A 25,162-nucleotide genomic window follows, 5' to 3' on the forward strand; every position below is an offset into this window, starting at 1 on the left:
TTATTTTGCTCTTCATTAGTTTTCAAACATTCATTAACCATCATAAAGTTTTGTCTTAATCAGTGTGTTGCTTTATCGTCAGGCATCTGTATGGACTGCTCTCCCCATCTGAGGACGACAACATGGCGGTCTCCTTGCGCCTGGGTCGACAGGGAGTTTTATTTGGTTTCAGGTTGTCTCAGTTCAACAAATGTTCGTGGCCCAGACAGCCGTGTCAGGACCGTGTGAGACATTTCTTTCAGTCGCCATGGGTGCTCGGTGAGTGTTGAGGAGTAAACCTATGCTTAACCATTGTCCTTTCTGAGGTGACATTTACTACTAGCGTCATTTGGTGGTCTCAGTTGTCAGCTGTGTTTGGGATGATTGGGGCATGCCATAGCAATGCATAGGGAGAGCAGTGACTGACCTGCGAAGCAGGTCAGTCACTGCCTCCATGCATTGCATGGCAGGCACCTATTAATCTACACCCAATAGAACGCCTGGATATTATTATTATTATAACAACTTCTTCCATTACCGTTAATGCGGCTCGTACCGCTGCGTGCCCACCCACAAAAGTGGTATCAAAACGTGTGTCTCGATCCCGGCATTGGAGCTATTATTTTTATTGGGGATCGGAGTTACGACGGCGACGTAAAAAGCGAAAAACGAGCGAAATTTCCAACTGCCGAAACCTTAGAGTGTAACTGAAACCAACTGCCGCTTTTTAGAGTGAGAAAAAGAGTGGAATTTTGACCCCAAAATAATTTTGAAATTGCTCTCATGGGTGCAAAAATTGCTCTATTGGTATGAAAGTTGGTCATGACATTGATACGTATGCCTGCTCCGGTAAAATGTTTTCAAAATTTCCCTAGGGCTTACGGTTTTCGGTCCAGGTGCTTCAGAGCAAAGTTTTGGGACAGGGTAACTGACGTTCCTCCCCAGTGTTTTACATATATTTCTGAAAAATCTCTGAGCTCAACGCACACCATTTTTCTCTCATCACTGCAATTACTGTGATTGAGCTACAGATATGAATCGCGGTACTAAATGAGACGAAAAATAGCCCTCTCATATGCTTCAAACGGTTTTTGGATCGGGCTTACGGATCCCGAACGGGAAGCAGTTGTTCGGACTGCTTTTTTCATTAAAACTGACTGGGTGTCTCATAAAGATAGATAAAGTCTCTGACACACACGCAGGGCAGTTTCATCACCATAGCAACAGAATGCAGAGATAGGGAGAACTGCTGGTTGGACTACAAAGACTCTGTAGTTCTAAATATGGCGGAACACTTTAATACAGAGGGCAGAGCAGAAGGTCAGAACTACAACATGGCGGAACACTCAATTATTACAGAGGAGGCCTCAGCTGGCAGTTCGAACTACTTCCTGTTTTGGGCATTATACAGGTAGATTAACCAAACCACTGTTACACATTGGATTAGTGTGGTTATGAAAATTAAGTTTACTGAAAGTTTCAAAATAAAACTCTGAAAATTGCACTGACAAAAGTGCATCGCCGTAGGCGATGCAAAAATGAAAATCTTTTTTTTAATGTTTTTTTTTCTCAGGATAGTGAACTGCCTTGCGCAGCAAGGCAGTTCATTAACATTAGCATTTCATGGTTGTCTCAAAGATAGAAATCCTTCCCCAGCTTTCTGTCTCACACACAGCAGTTGGCTGAGGGCCAATCGCTATAGCAACAGAATCCAGAGAAAGGAACTGCCATAACTGTAGTTCTATCTATGGCAAAGACTCAGTTAAAACAGAGGCCTGAGCAGCATGTCAGAACTACAACATGGCGGAACACTCAATTATTACAGAGGAGGAGTTGGCTGGTATTCTGAACTACTTGTGCTTTGAGCATCATATAACTGATTTAACCTGATCACTATTACACATGAAATTAGTGTGACCATTTCAAATGAAGCTTATTGAAAATTTTCAAAATAAAAGCCTTGACAATTTTTACATCATGTAATTGCTCTTTTTTGTGTTAGAAAACCGTTTTAACCAAACCACTGTTACACATGGGATTAGTGTTGCCATTTCAAATGAAGCTTACTGAAAGTTTCAAAATAAAAGCCTGCATACTCCCCTCACGTCAGTGCACCGACGCAGGCGGTGCAAAAATATTCTTCTTCTTTTATGTTTGCAGCAAGGCAGTTCATTAACATCAGCACAAACATTAGCATTTCACTGCCACCCACTAGTGCACTTCCTTGCACGCATTAGCATTTTAACTAAAATAAGCTTTTAGCCAATTTATTTACTTATTAGCCATGTTTAGAATACTGATTGGACTGAGTCAATGGGTGACAACATGGTGGTGATACCCCACATTCTGCTGATACCATTCATGCTATTATTAGCATTTTGGCTAATTTTACCGTATGCAACATACTGAATGGTACAAGTACAGCTTAGTCCACATGCTTCTGACTCTCCACAGGTTATTGACTACATTGAAGCTTTCTTTAGCATTAATGCTAATTTTTTGCATCAGAACGCTTGATTAAAAACCGACGGGCACACTTTGGCATGCCCCTTAAAATTTCTGCGGAATTTTCTAGTTTTGTTATAATATGGTCAGGTGTCATGTTATCACCAATTTTGTGAACATGGTAGTGGTGTTTGATTACTAGCTGTCGTGGCATATATTTAAGACGGCAAGCTATCATGTCTTTAGCTTAGCTTTTAGCATGTCACCTCTGATGTTTTTCGTTGAAATATGTTAGACTTCTGAGTTTCTTGTCATACTACATGTCTTTTGGGTTTCATATTTGACAAAGCTTTTTGTGTTTTCACTTTTTAATGTCATTTCACTTAAATGTTTTGTGTTACTTATTGCCACTAGTTAGGAATACTTCATTATTTAACGTCTTTGAGCGTACAGTTTTTTTTAATTTCTCATGCGGCTTTAATATTCTTTTTATTTTGAGAACAACATGCTTTTTAATGCACTATGTGCAATGCATTTAGGCTATTATGTGCCATGATTTACCAGCATTTGAGAATAGTAGGACATTGTCGTGATCAATTACTATTTCTCCGGATATTTGTATTTGTGCTGTATTAAACGTCTTGCGCGGATGGTTTCTCTTTTCGTAGCTGTATTTCATGAAGCATGAATGTTAATACTCTCCTGCTGTGTAATAAATAATCTGGTGATGCAATTATTAAAATTCAGTTGAGGAAAAAATGAAAAAAAAAAACGTTATATGTTGCGCCATTGCTATCCAGCAGATGGCATTGGTTATCTGCATTTTGGAGAACTGCTTCCTTTAATGGGGGATATTAGGTAAAATCCACTTATTTGAGCATTGTTGCACTCTTATAATGTTATTCCCTCATCAAAGACATACGTAGTGTTACTTTGATTCTTTCATGTATGTTTGAGAAATACTGAAATCTACACAGCCAGCCATTTGGGAGTGCCTAAGCACTTTCTCAAATTTCTTCTAAGTCACATTTGCTCTATGTGCAGCATTTTTATGGTAACTGAAGGTAATGTAGTCATTTGGTGGTGCTATACGATGAGCCTGGAAGATGCATAACGCTGCCCCTTTAGTGATCGCTAGTATTTAATTATTTTTAGCTAACCAATTTCTGCAAGTTATTTTTCTACCTTTTTGTAGAAGTTACTAAACTGGAGAGACGTGTTCGAAAGATACACCTGTGTACCTCTGAGCTTATAGCTCCCATAATTCAAACATCTATTATTTTCAAGTGTATTTTTGAAATGTCTAGCTGAGGTTATTAAGGTCCAAAGTGGAAAACAAACATAAAAGTAGAGACAAGGAAGACAAGTTGTTAAAATGAGAAGGATCTCTCCATCACACTGCTGAGAGCCAGATGAGCTCTGGCCATATGTCTCAATGTTGTCTCGGACATCGGTCTAAACGAGGATGAAAGAGGAAGAAAACCTCTTTTATTTTTTATACAGTTGGTGCCAGGGCCATTGTTAGACATTGATCTGCTGCTACTGCTCATCTTTCACAGTTGTCCTGTCACTTGTCCTCTGCTTTGCAGATGGTGATGTTGCGTTGACCTACTCAGCTTTGGTCGCAGCCCAGACATTCTGCCTTTAGGCTGTTTACTCCTGTTTACTCAATTTAGTGTGACATCTGTGTTGCTTTTTTTCATTGCTAGTGTCTTTGTAAAAACTGTTTTCTTCTTTCTCTCCTCTAGGTGTCAGTCCACTCAAAGTGCAAATGCCAGCCCTTTCGCCCACCATGGAAGAGGGAAACATAGTCAAATGGTTGAAGAAAGAAGGTAAAGGGACACATGTTTACACTGTTCTGTCGTCTTATGTTAGTGAAAATAAAAATGATATTAATTTGCTAAAAAATGTTATTGTAATTTCTTTCTTTTGCTGCAGACCTTTTAAAATTTAGCATTAGCTCGTAGTTGTTGTTTCTTAACAAAAGCCCAGCTTTTCTACTTCTCATAATTAAAGACCATACACAGGGCTAGTGAATGATTAATTTAATACAAGTTTAAGCAGTGGAGCAGTTCCTTAATTGGTTCAAAGAGACAGAGGACTCACTGCTTAGCAACCCATATCTTGGCCAGGTGCTGTAGCCATGCTTTTGCTCATCTGGGGCCAGCGTACTGTGCTCTGATTGGCTGCTCTGCTTTGTTGCCATCTATTTTTTGGCACAGGGCTAATGTTAAAGCAAAATAAAGAAGAGGAAAGCAGTATGTTACTTACTGACATCCATTATCATAATGGGTGTCAGTAAAGTGTTTTGATGTATTTCAAAGAATAATTGTTTTGGATGACAGAGATGCTTACTTCAATTCCAAATTGAAAAAAAAAAAGTTTTAGTTTGTTCTTTTTTTACATGTAATATGTTAGCTCATTTCTGAACTGCTTTTTATTTTGTCCAGAAATATACTGACTTTCTTTTTTATTTCCAGTGTTTTCTGGTGGAGTAGAGGTTTTAAAGCTCCAAGCTTCTTGTTGAATCTTTAATACTGCACATCACATCAAACCCAAGGGGTCATAGGTTGTTAATGCCTCATACAAATCCAATCATTGCTCAGTGTTGGGGGGCCTTTAAACTCCATACTCCTTGGATGTTTCAGCCCTCCTCCTTATATTTCCATTCATTCTTTATTTCACACACTGAGAACTCAGGTAATAGCCTGAGGTGACAGATTTTTTTTTCCCTTGTCACCACCCAACGTCAAATTCAAGCACCCCCACCTTTCCCTCCCCGCCCCGCCGCCACCGCCCTGACTTATTAATGAACCATATTTAAGCACTATAGGTTTCTCTGACTGAACCATTCTTCAGTATGTAAGTTGTTATTACCCTGCATGCTTAACCCTAAAGAAGTCACTTCTTGCTGACATGTTGGCCTGGAAGTTTAAAACGTCCCAGGTCAAGAAATATTGTCTAACATAAAATTCAAGAGTTGGGATGAAATCAAAGAAACTTTAAATTTAAGATGTTACAATGTTGATTTTTTAAAAAGCAATTTATGATGCAAATGTAATAACTAATATCGTTTTGTCTTTTTTGCACATCTTTTCACTTGATGCATCTTAATTTTTCTTGTACTACATGTAAAACTAACTTTTTAAAAATTATCATCCTTATTGATTATTGATTGATATATTCCAACTCTTGAACAGGTGAGCTTGGGCCCCTTCTGACTTGTTTCTTTAACTTTCTTTAAAGTTAAGCAGACATGTCATTTCAGACCTGCTGTATCTCCCAGTCTATTTGCATAACATATTTCAAATTCAAAGTACTGTACAGTTTCCTGTTTTTGCCTTTATTGGAATGATATTTATCTCTTTTAGCTTTACGTGTGTTCAGGGTTTAAGCAAAGCTCTTGTCAAGAGTAATTGAAAATGCCACCAATGATTACTATTCATGTATTCCAGTCACGGCACAAGTGATTCATCTGCACTTTAGCTTAGTTCACAACTGTTTAATAATGAAAATGTTTGATAATTGGCTGTGTGAATGCAAATGCGTATTAATGTGTCTTTTGAAAGATCTCAGATGTGGTTCATTTTTTTAACAGGTGAATCCGTGGAAGCAGGCGATGCCCTTTGCGAAATAGAGACCGACAAGGCGGTGGTTACTATGGAATCAAATGATGATGGGGTTTTGGCAAAAATATTGGTAAGAAAAAGAGAGCCAAAAAACCCTTGATGATTCGACACGAATTTAGCATCATGAGGACTGAGATTAGTTTTGTCATGTAACTTTGGTTTTGAGTTTATTCATATCCACACAAGATATAATGCTGTTTAATCCTTTCCTTGTTTTATTCCTTTCCCTAATTGGGAATGCTAATTGACTGCAGTTGTTTAATCTGCTTTTCCTAAACAGAGATGGCAAAAGCATTGACATACTGAATTCACTGACAAATGTTTCTCGCCATCCCCCCAGTTTGTTTTTTATTGTTAGAATTTTTAGTAAGCTGCCAGAGATGGAGCAATCAGATGCCATTCAGTGGGACTCCGCCACTTGTTTGTCAGTCTGCAGAGAAAAATTATTTATTTTTTTCCCCTCTTCTGTCAGTTTCCTGCATGTGTAGACGAAAACATCATGGATCTTTGTCATTGTTTAGTCTGAATCTTTTTTTCTGTCCATGTAATCTTGGATTCCTGGGCATGCTGTGTTAAATTAATATTTTTTAGTTGAATCTTTTAAAGTCTGTTTTCAGAACAAGTGCACATCAAAAACATTCCCATTAGTTCTGTTTTATTTTATATGTAACTTTACATGGTGATTTTTATTTTTTATTTTTATTTTTTTTATGCCATTCATGTCACTGGTTTCCATTCCTCTTCATGTCTTCGCCACAGTGGGGCTAAGATAGTTTCCATAGCAACCACCCAAGAATTGGGGGGTAGGGACTTTGGCTGGCAAAGAAAGATGGTCTGCTTTAGATGAGCTCCAAGCTCTCTTTTACTTGCTGTGTGACAGTGTGTGTGTGTGATATTAATGGTAATAACTGCAGATCTGGACAGCATTTGGCATATTTTTGAATCTTTGCACGCTTTAGCATTTTGGATTAGAGCATATTAGCCAGTAGCAGTGTCGATGTGGCTCACTAAGCACCCAGTAGGTTTCTAATTTAAAGGCAAGCATAATTACTTGCCTGTGGCCAAATTTCTTGACAGGGTGCTGTAGACAGAAAAATTGGACTCAGAAAGGATTTTTTTTTTTTTTTTTAATGAAGGTTAAGCAGTGTTATCACTGGCTATTAACATGTAAGGACAATTTCACAGTTTAACACAGCCCACCCAGAAAACAGGTAACAGTGAAATAATGTGTGCTAATGACTATATTGAAACAATACAAGCAGATCAGTGACTGTCTTGAGAAAATGTCTTGAATCTGAAAGTCGGCCCCTGAAGTTAAGAGTTAATGACTTAAAGACGTGACACAAGTTTGAACAATTATACCTAAACATGCACATTAGGCATGATATGAAGAAAAATTGAGTGGAATTAATTAAATACATCTAATACATAGTATTCTTTTGTCACTGGATGGAGTTATTAAACTCTTGTTCAAATAGTATTGGAATAATTGTGGTTATTTTTATTTTTATTTTTTTTACATAATCAGGCATCCCAAATGTGAAGTTTCACATTAACATTCATTCAGACATATAATTTAATAAAGATTTAAGCTATCAGGTAGCGGTTGTTTTGTGTGACTTTGACATTTTAAGTGCAAGAAATTACACTGAAATTGGGAAGTGTCACCACTAAAAAGAAGGGAGCCACAGTCCTGTTTCTGTCATGCTCTATTGATCGGAGCCAGACATCGTCTCACTTGCTAAACACAGTCCCTCATGATTTGCTAGCATTCATGTACACGTCTAGTTGAAATCCACCCTCCTTTTGGAAATAAAGAACAGGGGGAACAAAAGCTGAAAAACTGTTCAAAGGCTTAAGAGTTTTTTTGGTGAACCTGCCCTTATTTTTTATTTTTGCTTAACCTTATAGAACCTCCTAATTGCACCTGTATTAGCTGGCAAACGTGACACATTGATTTAGAAAATGGGAGATTTTACAGGTGTTACTGTAGCAAGTTAAATGAATAATCTGTTGAAATTAAACCTGCTTTTACCCAGCTGTTATAGGTTCGTGTGAACTTGTGTTTTGCTACCACAATAATTGGGTGCTTTAATGTTGTTAAACATAATTATTGGTCTATTAAAAGTTTTTAATTACATCATCTTTTCCCCAAGAGCTTTATGGAGCTCTGCAGAGCCCTGACTTTGATTTAGGATAAATGTACACATTTGCATGATATTTGCAGCCATTTGATGGCAGTGTTGAGTCCCACAATGCTGCAGTGTAGATTCCTTTAATGAGGAAAATACATAAACAGATATCGATGACCGAAAAAAAAAAAAATATTTAACAGAAATTGACAAATTGAAACAGTTTTTTGTCAAAATTACATGCTGGAATAATGATTGAACACTTCTAAACATATGCCCTATGTGCCCCCATTTTTTAATCAATCAGCTCCGTTAATTGCAATATATTGATTTGTAATTGTTCAGTATGCAGTTACTAACAAAACACAGTGGTTGTTGGTTGCACAAAGATATCTACATGGGTATCTGATGAGAGATTGCACACAGAAGTGTTATTTTTCTTGAACAGCTATTGTGGGAGATGTATTTCTTTGATTGATCTCTATGGAAATGTACAGATTGCTGTGTTTCCCAAAGAGACCCTCGTGGTTACCCTCATCTATCACCTCCTGCTTCTCGAGGCAGGTGCTGCCGGGATGCTAAACTTGGAAAAACCAGACTGATTACACCCTCGCAAATACAAATATGCACACGGGGAAGAAAAGGCAGGTGGGGGTGGAATAACACTTAATATTTATGTGAGACAAATGTAAGAAATTGGAGTTAAAAATACACAAGTTAAATATTTACAAAGTTGATGTTTTCGTCATTTTTTTAAGTTACATCATTAAACCCTATTTTGATCATTTACTCATTTACACTAGGTACACAAAGCTTTAACCTTGGGATTACACTACTACAGTGGATCTGATTGACTGTAATAACAAAACAGTGTACATAGGTGAAGAATACTATTGTGTTATTAAAACGACTAACGCAACTTGACTTCCATGGAAAACAAGCTTGTTTCATCCTTAAGAATTATGAAGCAATTTGTTGAGTAAGTAATTTCCACATTTTTAAGTACCACCACCTCATCTAATCTTCAATGTAATAAAAAGATTCATCATATTGTGAATAAATCCTTACCCTCTTAGAAATGTAATGTTTCTAAAGTTGAAATACTGCATTTTTCTGTCCAAAACTATCAGACAGAAGGTAAAAGAAGCATAAGGTCCAGGCAGGTTTGATTCCTAAATAGTACAAATCCTGGACAACTCTTATAAGCCCCCAACACCCCTTTTACTTAGCAAGCCCAGCCTCCCTCTGAATCTATGTTAATTCACTATTATTTATTTGTGGATTTATTTTTCAGTTTTGTTTTTTTTTCGGGGGATAAGGGGAGAAGGAGGAGGAGGGGGGTTTGCTTTGTGTATCGTCTGTTTTGAGAACCTCAAACTAAATTTGAGATATATATATGACATTGGGAATAAATTACTTGACTAAAGTGTTGGTGAAATTGTTGTTAGTTTTGAAAATGAATGTGTAAAACAACAGTGCTTTGTGTGACTCAGACATCCAGGTTTATATAAATGATGCTGCTGGACAGCCGTGTCGCTTAGGCATAATCGTGCAACTCAGGTGTTCTCGTTCTGATGTTACTTCCAGTTTGGTGGTTTGGTCATTGGAGTTATGCTTTTGAATTCACAAGCTCATTTGAATAATACTCTGTTGGTTTTATGGCTTCCTCAGTCACCTTTTATTGTTTTTGTATGTTTTGTTTTTATTTTGTTGTTGCTAAATTCAAATTACAGTCTTTCTTTTTCTTTGATAAAACGGTATTCCTTTTTCTTTTCCTGTCCCTTTTTTGTTTGTATCCACATCTTGACAAGCAGCTCACTGAGGGAGTATCTTCTAAATAGTGATAAAGTGCAACCTGCCAAATGTTCTGTTGTGCTGAACCTTAAATTAAATGGATCAATATTTGAGAAACGGCGCCCTGTATAGCTTGGGGAGACCAACAGAAGGCTTGTATTTGATTTGGGTTACTGTGTAACAAGATAATCAATGGCTAACGGCATAGAGGAGCATAGCAATACTCACAGGCACTGCAGTGCAGTCATGGTTTTGTTACTAGAATTATGCAGTAAAGTTATAAAAGTAGTGAAGGTAATGAGAAAGGTTCCTCATAATTGTCACTCAAACATTTTAATTAGTGAGAATGGGTAGTAACTGACTTCAGAGCTCAGATTTAACTTCCCATAATTCAGTTTTTATTATTTTTCACACATTTGTACAAGAGTCCTTAACCGTTCTTCTACTCTTCATGGATTCAGTTGTAAAATGATTGAATCTGATGATTCTGTGTAATTGTCTAAGTGCCTGCCTCGCCCTCTTTGCAGATGGAAGAGGGCAGTCGCAACGTGCGCCTTGGTACTCTCATTGCCCTCATGGTGGAAGAAGGGCAGGACTGGAAGCAGGTTGAGATCCCCCCTCCAGATGCTGCATCACCAGCTGCAGCTCCATCTGCTTCAGATGCAGGCGCTGCCTCGACGTTGACCCCCGCTGCTCCATCTCCGAGCCCTCTGCCAAAACCAGTCACATCTGGGCCGTGAGTGTCATTTTTTTTTGTCTTTTGATCTGTTCAAATTAAACCTATCCAGTGTTGCGTTTAGGGATTTTTGTAATATTAGGATCAGAATTATTTGAAGTCTAACATTTATTTAGTAGTTAACTGTTGTCAGAATTATCAAAGGCTCAGTTAAAATTAGTAAGGAATAGTTTCCTGCATGTTGGGGTCATAACCTCTGGGCAGTAGTGGTTGTGATATAATTTTAGAACATACTCTTGAAGCAGAACGTCCATTTCAGGTCACAGACCAGATTTGGTTTGTCGTCAAATATGCGTCTGTTTACACAGTGAAGATCTTTTTTATTGTGAAATGACTTGTACATAACAAACTCTGTCATACTAACAGTTTTGTAGATAACACCGTCTACTCAGTGAGCCAAGCGAAGTCCGCGCACATTTTCCATACACAGTTGGGATTTCATAGTCAAGTGTAATAATTGCCTACATTTCTTGTGACAAATTGCTATATTTCCCATAATCCTAATGGATGCTAGCAAGTTTGATGAGCTAGTTGGACACCTAGCCTCAATTTTTTTTCCTCCATCAGGCCAGCCTCCATACACCTGTGGCAGTCCTCTTGACTGGGTTCATTAACTCTCAATCTCATCAGTTCAGTGTCACATGGAAATAAGTTGGATGTAAACACTGTTGTCCATCGAGCAGATTACTTTGCGACACTGAGTGTGCAGAAATTGATCTTTCCTCAGACATGTCTGACAGACGTCCACCTTGAGTCTGTGTTGAGTCCGCCTCGAGTGCACTTGGACGTATGCGGAGCGAATTACGCCTGAGTGTGCTGGAGCCTTAAGACAGGCATGATTCAAAAAAAATTTCAATATGGGGAAATAAAAAAAAAAGCTAGCTTAAAGCTGACTGGGTAATTTTTTACCTCACTCATGCTGACAAGAGTGGAAACTAAAACTTAAGATACCATGTGGGCTGCTTAGAAGGTCCTTTTCCATCTTTTCAGAGTCGGTGTTTTTTTGTTTGTTTTTTTTTCTTCATTTATGTTTATCCTAAATTCACATTGAACTGAACGACATTTGTTTCCTTTTTTTTAGTTGCACTTTACCAATAATGTCTCTAAATATCTCTGAAGGCAGGTTATCTAAAGTTTAAAAGCTTAGTTTTGAACTCTTTTCTACATGTTTTTAACGCCATTCTCAACACATTCTTCCAAACACAGGTTACGGTTGAGTCCAGCAGCAAGACACATTTTGGACACCCATGGTATTGACCCAAAGTTGGCCACCCCTACAGGGCCACGCGGACTGATCACTAAAGAGTGAGTGATTGGATGGTTTTACATTAAGATCTGCTACAAGTTTTGTTCTGTTTCACTCAATAAAATCTGAAATGGCTGATATACAAAGGGTTGAATGCAGACTTAGACAGATAGGTGCTTTATTTAGAAAGTCAGAAGGCAGGAAACGGCCACAGGACCAAACTCAAAGGGCCAGAACTAGCAGAGTAAAGATGTCCGAGCCTCTGCATGCTGCAATACTGTGAGAGGTTTTTGTTCTTGCTTAGTCTTTCCCACCACAGTTCAGTGATGTTGGGGTATCAGTAAAGATCCTGTAAACAACAATGACATTTGTAAAGAATAAGGTGGCTGAGACCTTTAAGTGTTTTAGCTCGGTTCTGGATTGAATTGACTAAGGAGAAAGCTATGTACACACACATGCACACACTCACAAATGGCTACCTGCCGTCACTTGAGACCTAACTGAATGCTCTTGCTGCTCTCCAAACAGCCTGCTGGGGAATCTCATTACGGAACTTCTGTTGCCATAGCGACCCAGTCTCTAAGCTCCGTGGTGACCATGGAAACATGGACAATATGTTCTTAGGTGTACAGAGGAAAATAACTAGCACATTATTTTGAAATGAGCATTTTACAGTTAGTTCTTGAGAACTAACATGTTTTGGTCTTGTTGTGTACCTCACTATGTAAAATACCTGCTCACTTATTGTACAGGAGTTTATTTGGTGGCTGACTAAATAAACCACCAAAAACTTGTAATTGTAGGTAATATATTACTTGCAATTTAAAAAAAAGAAAATATTTATTTTCTTTATCCTTTTCTAGACAATTAATTGAAAAGTTTTGATGGCTTTATAGCAGAAATAGACCTCAGATAATTAGTCGTCTATCCAGGTACTCCCGGGATTCAATCATTATTTCACAGCAAGGTTTTATTGAGAAACTTGTTTCCAGCTGATGCCCTCATCAAAACAACCTGCTTATACTTAAATGACTTCATCATCTTACCAAGATCTTTGCCTTCTCAAACATGTGTGTGCTGCATTTAACAACTAGTGTCACCAAATCTTTTACAGCCATAGAGACATGGTGCTTAAATAATGGCATGGTGCTTATTATAGACTCTGCAATTTGTTGCAGTATGCAAATTGTGTACAGTGACATGGCGATATTGAAAACATTATCATATTTGCAACCCTGCTCAAGGCCAAAGTTAAGGGGATTCCCTTTAAAAACAAAATGAATAAAATGAGGCTAAGAATTGTGTGTTCCTTAATTTGAACTTGTCAAGCAAATAATAGAAAGTGGTTTGGTTGTTCTTGTTTTTTATGGTAAACCACACGGATGGTTCGTTGGCTAAATAAAAACCTACATGCTACTGTTTTAGTCACAAATTAAAACACAAAATGTCATTCCTACATGACACATAAAGGCAAATGAAAGTAGTTATTTAAATTAAAGGACAGGCACTGTGCTGGATAAAATAAGATAAATCCAAACTTTTTCCCTTTCCATCGGTTTCGTCGTTTTCTTCTTTATAAGCTTACTCTGTGGGGGCGTTAGAAGACAGTATATTTCGACACACTTCTTTCTTTTGAGAATTTTTGCATTTGAGAGGTCCTTTGTTTCCTTTTTAATATTCAAGTCACCTTCTCCTCCTCTTTCAGAAGTTCTTTTGCCTCGGCTGTCGGTAGAGGTTCCACTGAACCGTCTGCACAAAACAGATCAGCGGTTCTATTATTAAGCTGCACTGAATTTCTTAAAGAACATTTCTGGAATTTATTTGTTTTGTTATAGCTGATGAAATAACTGGATTGCAATCAGTGTGGCTTGGGGATTTCTAATTTGCCTCCACAAACAAATCTGTAACGGAAAGAGAGGAGCCGGGAGCGATTATAAAAAGCAGTTGACAGAATGATGAGAAAAAGTGAGATTTGAGCCCCAGGCCGTCCCAGCGGCATGGTAAACCCAGGAGCAGCTGGTCCAAACAAAAGGCTGCCTACATGTGGGTAGGTGGACCACAGGCCAGTGAACTGGAACCGGAGATCTCAAAACACACCTGATACTTGCCCTATCCAGTGCTTCTGCAATTCAGACCAAAACAAGTGAATTAAAGAATAGCTTTAAGGCAGATTTGCTCGCATGGAATAATTTCTGTCTTTGTAAGTTCTGCCTCTGTCTCCTCTCTGTGCTCTGTAGCGTTTTTAAAAGCTCAGTTTTGTTTTGTTTTGTTTTTTTCCACTGGTTACAGTTCGAGTGAAATGTAGTCATTTCACTCGAACTGTAACCATTTCTAATAACCATTCATTTCATTTCTAATGAAATGGTTACAGTAAAGAAAATCAGTGTTTTTCATTTTAGTTGAATAATGATATTAAAAGAAAATTCAGTTTAAACTTAAAATTAAGACTTGAGTCAGCTGGAAAATCGCTTAACCAAAGAATTTTAACTTGGGTGTTAAAAATAATTAGTCTACTGTGGCATGTTATTGGTTGAGTTAGGAAGTCTTTGACGTTAAGAAGGATAATGAAATGAAAGTATTGAATGAGGTAGTCCCTTTGGGCGGCTGACACTTGATTCTACCACACCTTTTAATTGTGGTTGCAAACAGTACATGATTCTCATGACACCCTTCCACTCACAAACGACCTAAGGTTACCTTTTTGTAAACCTGACACAAACAAAAACAGATGCAGCAAACAGTTTATTCTACGCCAGGTGGATGGTGCAAGATAAAGATCTGAGGATATGAAATAAATCTTTTTGAAACTGAAACTAAAAGAAAAACATTTGTGGAAATGAATGCATTTAAGTTATTCCTCAAGTAAAGTTTAGCTTCCATTATGAAATTTGGTATCCAAGTGCAGGACATATTGTAGTTTTTATGAGGGATTTGTTTCTTTATGCTTTTATAACCAACTTGAACTGAAAGTCATGTGTGGAACAGCATAGTTCCACATTAGGTGAAACACAAGAAATTTAACAAATTTAGAGTTTTGATTATTATTATTTTTTTTTATTGTGCAGGTAAAGATGTTTTTAGATTATCAGTTTAACTTGTTTTACATCTTTTTATGTATGCTTGTTTATTTTCATTGTTTTCTGTTTCCAAGAGATGCACTGAACCTTTTAAAGAAGTCCCCGACCCCAACAACTGCACCAGGTACCATGATGACAGCAGCTCCGAGTCCTGCCCCCACCCCAGCAGCTCCCCCTCCACCTCCAGGCAGCAGACCCAACATCCCTCCAGTGTCTGTACCTGGAAAACCAGGAGCACCGGTGAGCACTTTTTTTTTTTTTTTCCTGACCAAATTTTCTAATCAGATGTAAAAATCCTTTGAATTGGTTAAATATTCATGTATGCAAGTTTTTATTTTTGTTTTCAGGAATTATTTCCATACACCTCAAACTTTAGCCTTTAAATATATTTGTCTGCTCATTCATGTGTTCAAACGATTCATTCCACTTGTCATCTTCAGGGAAGTTTCACTGAGATCCCTGCCACGAATATTCGCCGAGTGATTGCTCAGAGACTGACCGAGTCCAAGACTACAATCCCACATGCATATGCTTCCATAGACTGTGACATGGCTGCTGTCATGAAACTCCGCAAAGACCTCGCCAAAGGTACAAACCCTCAGCTTAAAGTGAGCGTGTGTGCACCCATCCACCCATTTTCTTACACCCTTGTCCCTGGTGGGGTTGGGAGGGGTGCTGGTGTCTAACTCTAGCGAGACATTTCGGGCGAGAGGCGGGGTACATCCTGGACAGGTTGCCAGTCCATCGCAGGGCAACACACAGACAGACAGACAGGACAAACAACCATGCACTCACACATCCATACCAAAGGAGCATTTCGAGAAATCAATTGACCTAACGGTCATGTTTTTGGACTGTGAGAGAACCCACACATGCACAGAGAGAACATGAGACATGTTCTATTTTCCATAGACACATGTTTCTGTCCCTGAGGTGAACGTCTCGGTAAATTCTTACGGGTTCCGTTTGCTCGAAGATGAGCATGTCAAGGTTTTCACATGACTGCTTTTTCATGCATTTATACATCCGGAAACGTTATGTTCATCTGGCTCCAAAACATCACACTTCTCTAGCTCAGAGAAACCGTTCTTGTTCGTAAAACTAACTTTTGTATTCTGTGCAGTGATCTCTGTAACTGACATTAACTCCCCCCCCCCTTGTTCAGATGGCCGTTGGTTGCTAAGTAGTCCTGAAAACAAGTGACAAAAGACTGAGGCATTCTGGATCTGAACAGGAACTAGCAAGTTCCTCTTTACGTCCTGTAAATTACTTCTCAAACTGGTTTTTAAAGTGGTCACTGTGACATTGGGAATTATGAGTTAGGTGATGAAGCAAATGTGCATGACTATGAAGTTTTTAAATGGTTTAATCAGGACTCCAAGCTGTTGCTTGAGGCTGGATCAGGACATTTTCATCAGTGTATTTTTCTGTGCAATAAAAAACAGTTAATAGCTCTGACAGCCACTAAACAAGAAAATGAATGTGCATGGGTATAGAGTCTAGGAAAAAAGCAACATCAGCTCAATGTTTTATTAACACTACAAGGAGTTTGTCTGTCCCAGTTTGAAGGCTTAATCATATACTTCTCATATTTTGGCACACAAGTATTTTACTTCCTCAGGCCTACATCCACTCTTGACAACAGTTATTTCACAAACTGTTCCTTCTTGTGCAACAGACACCAGATTGTGGATGTTTCAAACATCCGCAAGGCTGCTAAGGAAGGTCAACTCCAGGTCAAAATAACCTGGAACTTTTTTCATGTATCAAACCTTCAACGAATCATTCATTACCTACTTTGACCGAATTGACCTTTCTCGTTGAAATGATAAAAGTTTTTTTTGTTTTTTTTTTTTGACAGGGTGCGGGGGACTGTGGGTTGCACCTATCACGTAATTGGCTTCATTTAGCTTAACTTTGCCTTAGTGTCAAACAAACACCACGTTTCTATGGGTGCTGTGTGGGGGAAATGAGACGCCCATTCCAGACCTATTAGCAAGGCTGTGTGTGTACTGAGGGATTCTCTGGCCCCGGTTGTTTTTGTGGCCCCTTATTGTTCAGGAGCAGCGTGATTTCACGGTTAGCTCATTAATCATCCCGCTCACAGCATTCATAACCGTCTGGGGCTGCACTTTTGGACACTAGTTAGAGTTGGCAGGCAGTTGCCAGTCCAAACCCGTCTGTCTCACTGATGTCTAACACAGAGAAATGGAGCGAGTTCTGTTGACTCAACCTTACAGAGAAATGTTGGCTCTAATACTTTTGAAGTCTCATCTGTAACACCCATATTTTTCTCCCCCCTTAACGCTCTCTTGTGATTGATAAGGGCGGTTGGAATTAGCGGATCTTATTCCGTTCTTGTTGTTCAGAAACGTACTGAAGGTTACAAACTCCTTTAATGTGTTATGATAATTAGTGTCCTCCTCCATTTTCTTTTGCCATCAGTTCATTTTGTTACTTCTCACACCCCTCCAACACTGACATTTTTTCTTGGTAAGTGAAGTGAATTGTTTACAGGTTGCTTCCTCTTTGTATTTTCAGATCAAATCAAAGTGTCCGTCAATGATTTTATTATCAAGGCAGCTGCTGTTACACTTAGAGTGAGTATTCCACTTCTTTCCAGTTATTGCTTCATTTGCACCTGTTTAAATGTTTATTTATGTGTTCAATTCTTTTGTTCATTTTTATGTTTTTAATAGTTGCATCGTAGATATATCTTTAGAATTGGACACTAGCAACAGCCTGGTCCCTAGTTTCATTTATTACTTAAAGTATATTCATGTACTAATAATCTTATCTAATCATAATCATAGCATTCATAAGCTATGATTATGATTAGAAAATTATTATGTAACCCTTTTGAACAGTCTTGTTAAATATATTGTCACTAGAATTTAAAGATTGTGGGAAAGTTAATAGGACTTCAGTGGATGTAGTCATCCCATAATTTAAATATCGCACTTTAAGATGGCTGTATAGTGTTTTGATTTTTTTGCTGAGCATTGCATCTTATTGCTTTAAATTACTGTTCAACCGAAGTATTGCCTTTGAATCCAAGACAAATTGGCACCTGATTTAATATGGAAATACGATGGATGTGTCATGGTAACAAGCCGTGTGGAACTGACATTAACATTTTCACTGTAAAGGAAGTAAAAAGTGCCAAGATATAACTAAATGGTCTCTCAGAGCTTCACGCTATGCTTTGACTGGTGCTGCAGTTTAGCACATGATTGAAATACTTCTTTGGATCAGCTTCTGCTGAAGACTGAACTATCTCACCCTACTTGACCTAAATATGCATCATTTTCATGCCGTCACACTTTATTAAACTTTTATGGATCTTCTGCTGTGAAACAGGAATGAATGCGGAGTTTGTTAAACATAAGTGCTTATGAAGCAGCTGCGGCTCAACTGTAGCAACTTTGCACACAGATTCCCAAGTGAGATAGTAAGCGCACGGATCCCCCTCCAGACTTACAAATGGATGTTTTCAAGTCATTTGGACGTCCCATAGTTGGGGCTGACTGGTACTCTGTGTATGTCAGTGTAATTTTAAGTAAGTTCCGCTCATGCTGCCAAATAAACCTCAGATCAATCAGATCAGAGCTTAGGCAAATATCATCTGAGGATGTCAAAGAAAGTCTGGTGCTGTGATCTTAGTAAGTGATCTATCCTTGTCTGTGGTTTGTGGATTGGGCTTACTTCCCAGAGAGGCAATTAGATCTAGGTTCCAAAACTCCACAAATTGCAATTTAAGGAGTTTGGAAACTGGATGAAGCCTAAGCCTATTTTTTTCTGGAGACATTTCTAAGCTCCATCTACTGAATTTAATGTTGTTCTTTTTAGAAAAGCCTGTTGTCTAGAAGTATAATGTTGGTATTTTGATAGCGTGTTTTTTTTTTTGTTTTTTTTTTTTTTATCTGGTCATTCTCTTGTGACAATGTGTGCTCCCATTCACACGCTACATCAAAATTGGATTTTCCCCCAGGAAATGCCAGAAGTAAATGTGACGTGGTCTGGTGATGGACCCCATCCACTAGATTCTATCCATATTTCAGTCGCTGTGGCTACTGACAGGGGCCTCATCACACCGATCATCAGGGATGCTGCTAACAAAGGAGTGCAGGAGATCTCAGCTACTGCTAAGGTATGAAAGAAGCTGAGGCAAATTAACAGGAAGAAATATTTTCCTACATGAGACTCTGCAGAGGTCTATCCAATAATATTGCAACCTTAAAGTCTGCAGAAAACTGATAACTTCAACCTAGTATCTGGGAGCATTACAGATAATTGGAGAAAAATCTAAATATTAAAGCCACTCTGAAGTTATGTTTTATTGTGAAACATGGGTGTAGTCATATTCTAAAATGTCTAAGCATCAAAAATGACAATTTCCAAGAAGTTTTATTATTGTGTAATGTGTCTATCATGGGGGTAACTATGCCAGCTTGTTCTGCTTTCTTCATTAACAAGAAATTCAACCAAATAAGTTACGTTTTGTATTTCACCTTAAGTCCTTAAAACAGCAATAATGAAACAAAATCAATCTGGTTAAGTCATAGTCACACTCATACTGGTAGGATGAGTCAGAAAACACAGAAGTTTCACATATGCTTAGGAGTAAATAGTTGTTTTTTTTTTCCACAATTAAACAACTTAACTAAAACTATGTACTATCAGACAACTGATCAAAAATACCATGTTTCTAGATCTAGATATGGATATATCAAATTGAATTTGAAAAGGGAAAAAAAAAGGAAGTTTTGAGCACAACCCAAGTTTTCTTAGAATTTCAACTTTGTTTCTTTCTCATATAAAATAAGCAAAGTAAATGAAAAACTTTCGCTTTCTTCGTCGTGTGGAATATATTCAATGAGATTTAAAAGAAGAAAATATCTTGGCGTTTACCAGGTGTTACTGTTTGCTTAGATCTTATCTACAAAGGTGCAGTGGTTGTGAAATGCATCTCAATGGTTACTGTCTCAATCTGATAAAGATTGCACCAATAAAAACAAGAATTTGGTCGGTGATGTGTTGCATTATCATGTGTCACGTTCTCAGCGATGCGGTGTGTTGTTGCATCAGTTGGAGCAGGTGTACTGTGAAGTTTATTTTCCCACTACCAGATTGTCTGTAGTGATCTGAAAATTGTAATATCAGATAAAGACTAACCTGCACAATTACTAGCTATCCAAAACAATGTAGTTCTGTTTGAAAATCTGCTTCAAATCATAACTTAGCTGAGCTTAACTCCATTTTTTTTAAATCTGAGTTCAAATTTACTAGCCGCATGATTACCATTCTACAAGAATCAATATTTCATTTAAACAGAGCATGTCTGAAAACACGAAGTAGGGTAGAAAAGCTCAAAAAGCAACACATTATGCCCCAACCCCAGAACATTTAACAGTTGAGAGTTACTGACATCTGTTAGTCTAGGGATCTGGGAGTAAAGCGAGAGTCATTATCCACAAATGGAGAAAACATGCAACAGCTGTGAACATTCCCAGGAGTGGTTGGCCTACCGAAATCACTTCAAAGAATGCCTAAATAACTCGCTCAGATATGAAGCACTGTGGGCCTCGGTTACACATTAAGCATAAGTTATTGAGTCAACAATAAGAAAAGCAGGGTTTGTAAGGCAAACATTAGTGCAGGATAAAAAAGGTGTGTTCCACCTTTACCAAAAACATATTGATGGTCCCCAAGACTTATGGACTTTTTTTTTTTATTGTTATTTTTGATTGAGATACAGGTTGGACTAATTGGAGTATGTGTATTCTGTTACATCTGATTTAAGAGTATCATAGCTTTTAAGGTAAAAACAGTAAAGCATCATAATGACAGTCAGACATGGTGGGGGTGTGATGGCATGGGGATGCCTTGCTGCTGTCGAGCATAGATCGTTTGCCATAACGGAACCATTATTTCTGGTCTCTACTAGAAAATCTTTAAGGAGAATCTCCGTCCATCGTTTAAAAACTTTAAACATCATCTACTAGACAAGTTCATCTTTAAACTTGCTAAAAAAAAAAAAAAAAACCCAAAATATGCTGTTCATGCTCAAACACTTGTCAGCGAGCCATGATTAAAATTGTTTTTCTAAAATAGGATACATTTCCATAGCGATGTAAAAGACCCATTGCCAGTTATTACAAACTAGGCTACTAGGTTTAAGGGACAGTTCATCTTCCTTTTTGGGTCATATTTGTTGAAAATGTTTTATTTTTCTGTTTAAAAAATATTATTTGAAAACAGCTTTTTGTGTGTATTAATGTGACAATTGTTGACAATTCCCTTTCTTCATTTTATCAATAAATAGTCAAATTGTTTCCATTAATATGAGCATTTGCTGTTTGACATTGTTAATGTCTTGAACATGAGTTTTGAAGAAAAAATAAATCCTGTTTACTTTTGACATGGATCCTGCATAACCTTTTCTTGACAGTTGTAGAATATATATCTATGTAAGTATCAAGCTGGTAATCAGTAGTGTAAGCGTGTCATTGAAAAGCACATTGTTCATGTGCTCTCATTGCTACACGGCTGGGTATTTTTATGTCTCCTGACTGAAAGCTGTAGTAAATCCTCTATGCACCAGTTTATTTCTTCGATAGCTTAATAACACAAGTTGTTTTCTGAGCTTTGGAGTGGTGCAGTCGGTCGTGAAGATTAAGCTCTAATGTACCGTGCCAAAGAGGGAGCTCTGGTGTACATCTCCCTGAGGATCCAGTTCTGTCTAAAGTCGTAGCTTTTTGCATATTTGTCACAGCATGTATCGTTTTTGGTTTCAAATGTAAACTATAGTTTGTTTTATTTCTCAAATGGAGCCTACATGACGTGACATATGTTCACAGGTGCTGGCCCAGAAAGCTCGAGACGGTAAACTACTGCCTGAGGAGTACCAGGGAGGCTCGTTCAGGTAAACTGAGTTATAGGGATAAAGGAGTAGCATATACTAAACTTGTATTTTCTCATGTTTTATAAAGTCTGTAGTGTAACTGAGTCTATTCAGTTTTGTCTCAAAGTTGTCCATTTTAGATGAGCAACATTACTGTCTCACAATTTCTTTTGCATTTCAGCGAGATCATAACTTCCCTTCATAGTGACCATAATTAGCTTTTATGCTTTTATTCTGTCTGTACAGTATGCATATTTTACATTTCATGTGGTTTTGGACTGAATGTGGTCTTGGGTGACAACTTGTGGTGTTTTCATTTGCAAAAGAGCTAGCATTTTTTCCCTCCTCATTTGAATTAATGGTGTCATTTACACATTAATGGGGTTTCTGTGTCAAACTAGAACAATGAATCCGTGCAGAGATGTTGCTCTCTTTGTCCTGCTAAAGATATATCAGTGTGTGTTCTTTTTATTCATTTTATTTCTTCCTCAGAGCAGAAGGTCTCATTAAGCTAAACAGCTTAGTGGCCTCTGGTCAGACTTATTAAACCGTGCCTTGACTGCTTAGTGTTCTCTTTGGAATATAACATGTAAAAAATGAGAAAACAGCCATCATTATGTGCTTCCTTTTGTTTTTTTTTTTAATGCTTTATTCTTAACGTCTAACATGAAACATGTCTTTTCCCTCATTTTCCCATCTGCTACATTCCCTCCGGGGACAGTATATCTAACCTAGGCATGTTCGGAATCACTGGTTTCAGCGCCGTGATCAACCCTCCTCAGGCCTGCATCCTCGCTGTTGGCACTTCCAGGACGGAGTTGCGACTGAATGAAGATGACCAGACGCTGCGCAAGCAACAGCTGATGACAGTTACTTTGTCCAGCGACGGTCGGCTCGTGGATGATGAATTAGCCTCTCGGTTTCTTGATAAATTCCGTGCCAACCTTGAACAACCGCAGCGAATGGCCCTCGCCTGAATGGAAAAAGATCACAGTTGAAAATAAAAATTCTTAAGAGAAAGCCCGGCTCATGTTTTCACAACGAAAGAGCTCTTAAGTAGTGGATTAGCATTATTGCCTCATTTTAAGCTTGGTGGTGGTGTTGATGATGTAAGCTGACCGATTACCACCTGGTCAAAAGTGAACTTCTGATTCAGTTCAACATCAAAGCAAAAGTGCGTCCCAAATACTGTTAAATGGACAGGCTATCTACCAGACAAGCAATGTAAATAAAATGCTCAGTCTAAGTCCATCTGCACCAACTCTGTCACCCATAATAAATCTGCAAACGGTCAACCCCTAAAATGAAGATTTTTCAATATTTATCAACAGAACATCCGTGGCGATGCAGTTTGCACTCCTGTTAAATCCATCTGAGCAAATTGTTACTAAATCTACAAACATATTAAGTTGTTAATGTTAATATTATTTCCTTTATTTAAAAATAATTGTCACTGACAAGTTCTTGAAGTCCAAATGTAATTACATTTACGTTTTGGTGTCTTATTGTGTCAATAAAACACTGTTCAACCTTTGTTTCATTTACGTTTGTTTTTTTTTTTTTCTCACAATTTTGACAAAGAATTCGGGTAACTAGAGATGCATTTGTCCATTTCAAGTTTATTGGAATCTAAATGCATTATGTAATAAGCCAATTAAAATAATTTGCTGGCCTCAGTGGACAGGTCCATGTTTGCTAGCAGATGTCTGTCTTCTGTAACCACTGGCAGAGCAGATGTTGGGAAATTTCTGTATCTGCTTCAATTTGTTCAAGTGCATCAAAACACAAGATATGATCTATAAAAAAAAAACATGACAAATGGCTCAAATTTTTATCCTTTATATATACAGTAATCAATGTTTGCAAAGGATTTTGTTTAACTTAATATATAGCGCGCCATAAGCAGTTCCCGTTATTAGAACAAGGGATCAGTTATAGCAGTTTGATTAAGCTTCTTTAATCTTTGTCTTAATGGCTGGACTCTTGTTTTATTTATTCTCATAGTCTATAGGGTTTATTTTTTAATTCAAATTATAAATTAGCTAAGGCAAGTTATGCAGGGAACAATGACGGATGAATTGCCTTATTTTAAGTGGTTGAAGCCATTAGATTGAGCAACAACTCTTAATACTAATAAGTTTTTGAATGCTGCTGTCCTTGATGCACTTTACCACTTTGGGACTCGGAAGCAAGAACATTTTGTTCTATGGTTTCTGTGGTGTCGGTTTGAAATTCATCACCATTGCAGACAAGGGCCCTTTAGGGGGAAGCTTTGGGAGAGTAATATTAACAATTGCCAGATACCAGTTATTTTCTACAGAAAGTTACATGATGTTGCTGAGAAAAAAAATTGATCCGTGCAATTTGGAATTAGGAGTGAACAATACTTTAAGGTCTCAAAGATCTTTGCAAAACTACTCTTACCCTCTTCAGCTTTTAGCGAAGAGGGTAAGAGTGAATTGCATTGCAGGCCATCTTCACTCTGATACTCCTAAATGAAATCCAGTGCAACAAATTGATTTGAGAAGTTGCTCCATGTGTGTAATTTTACCTCTTTAACTAGAGCTATTCTCCGAAACCCTCAGAAGTTGGCTACAGAACAATTCAAACACCTAAAGAATAATAATTAGCTAAATATATATTGGAGAGAGTGCGTAATGTAAATTTTGAGGATTGAGGCAGATGGGCACAGGCAAGCATTTTGAAGTAATAATGATAAACTCGGTCATAAATCACATCTGATCATCTCCGCTGAACCCCAGTGAGGCTGATCTCTTCCTTCACCTTCAGGCATCTTCTTCTCGTTGAATATAAACGTGTTATTTCTCTGTGAGCTGCCTCGTAATCCTGCTGCTACGTTTGACTGTTCATCCTGATGCACCATCTGCCAGAAAGAAATAGGGTGGTTACACAGATCAACTTGCAAGCAGTTCACAGATAATTTGCACTGCTGCTTAAAATGAAATGGTTGAAGGAATGCGCAGGAGCTGCAATGAGAGCTAATAAAATGGCAGGAAGTTAAAACAGGCATGCACGGTGTGTGCGTGTGTTTGAGATCCATATTTTTTATGAAATCAGGTTGCGGATCTGCTTTATTTCAGCAATAAACCTCAGCAGTTTGAGAAGGAATGGAAGCTTAGTGAACATATGGTAAAATATTTGAAGACAGGACAATTTGTCTAGTTGTTCACTACTTGTTGAGCAGTGTTCTTCGTAATAT

The 25,162-nt window shown here is 37.9% G+C and overlaps 1 protein-coding gene across 1 annotated transcript; it reads left to right on the forward strand.

Annotated features, from left to right (window-relative positions):
* Nucleotides 1-79: 79 nt before the first annotated feature.
* pdhx (pyruvate dehydrogenase complex component X) lies at nt 80-23,476 on the forward strand. Its single transcript, XM_015005966.2, has 11 exons — nt 80-258; nt 4,173-4,256; nt 6,023-6,123; nt 10,507-10,715; nt 11,922-12,020; nt 15,113-15,278; nt 15,479-15,626; nt 17,580-17,638; nt 19,030-19,188; nt 21,899-21,963; nt 22,664-23,476. Exons 1-11 carry the CDS (start codon nt 123-125, stop codon nt 22,917-22,919), a joined length of 1,482 nt encoding a protein of 493 aa, XP_014861452.1. The 5' UTR covers nt 80-122; the 3' UTR covers nt 22,920-23,476.
* Nucleotides 23,477-25,162: the final 1,686 nt, after the last annotated feature.

This window comes from Poecilia mexicana, unplaced genomic scaffold (assembly GCF_051168715.1).
Source record: "Poecilia mexicana isolate PSO_F unplaced genomic scaffold, ASM5116871v1 scaffold_6, whole genome shotgun sequence".
Taxonomy (NCBI): domain Eukaryota; kingdom Metazoa; phylum Chordata; class Actinopteri; order Cyprinodontiformes; family Poeciliidae; genus Poecilia; species Poecilia mexicana.

Coding starts and splice junctions, on each gene's coding strand:
- pdhx (XM_015005966.2), top strand. CDS start 123: ATGGCGGTCTCCTTGCGCCTGGGTCGACAGGGAGTTTTATTTGGTTTC. Junction 12,021..15,112: donor CGCGGACTGATCACTAAAGA/GTGAGTGATTGG, acceptor TCTGTTTCCAAG/AGATGCACTGAACCTTTTAA. Junction 19,189..21,898: donor AGATCTCAGCTACTGCTAAG/GTATGAAAGAAG, acceptor ATATGTTCACAG/GTGCTGGCCCAGAAAGCTCG.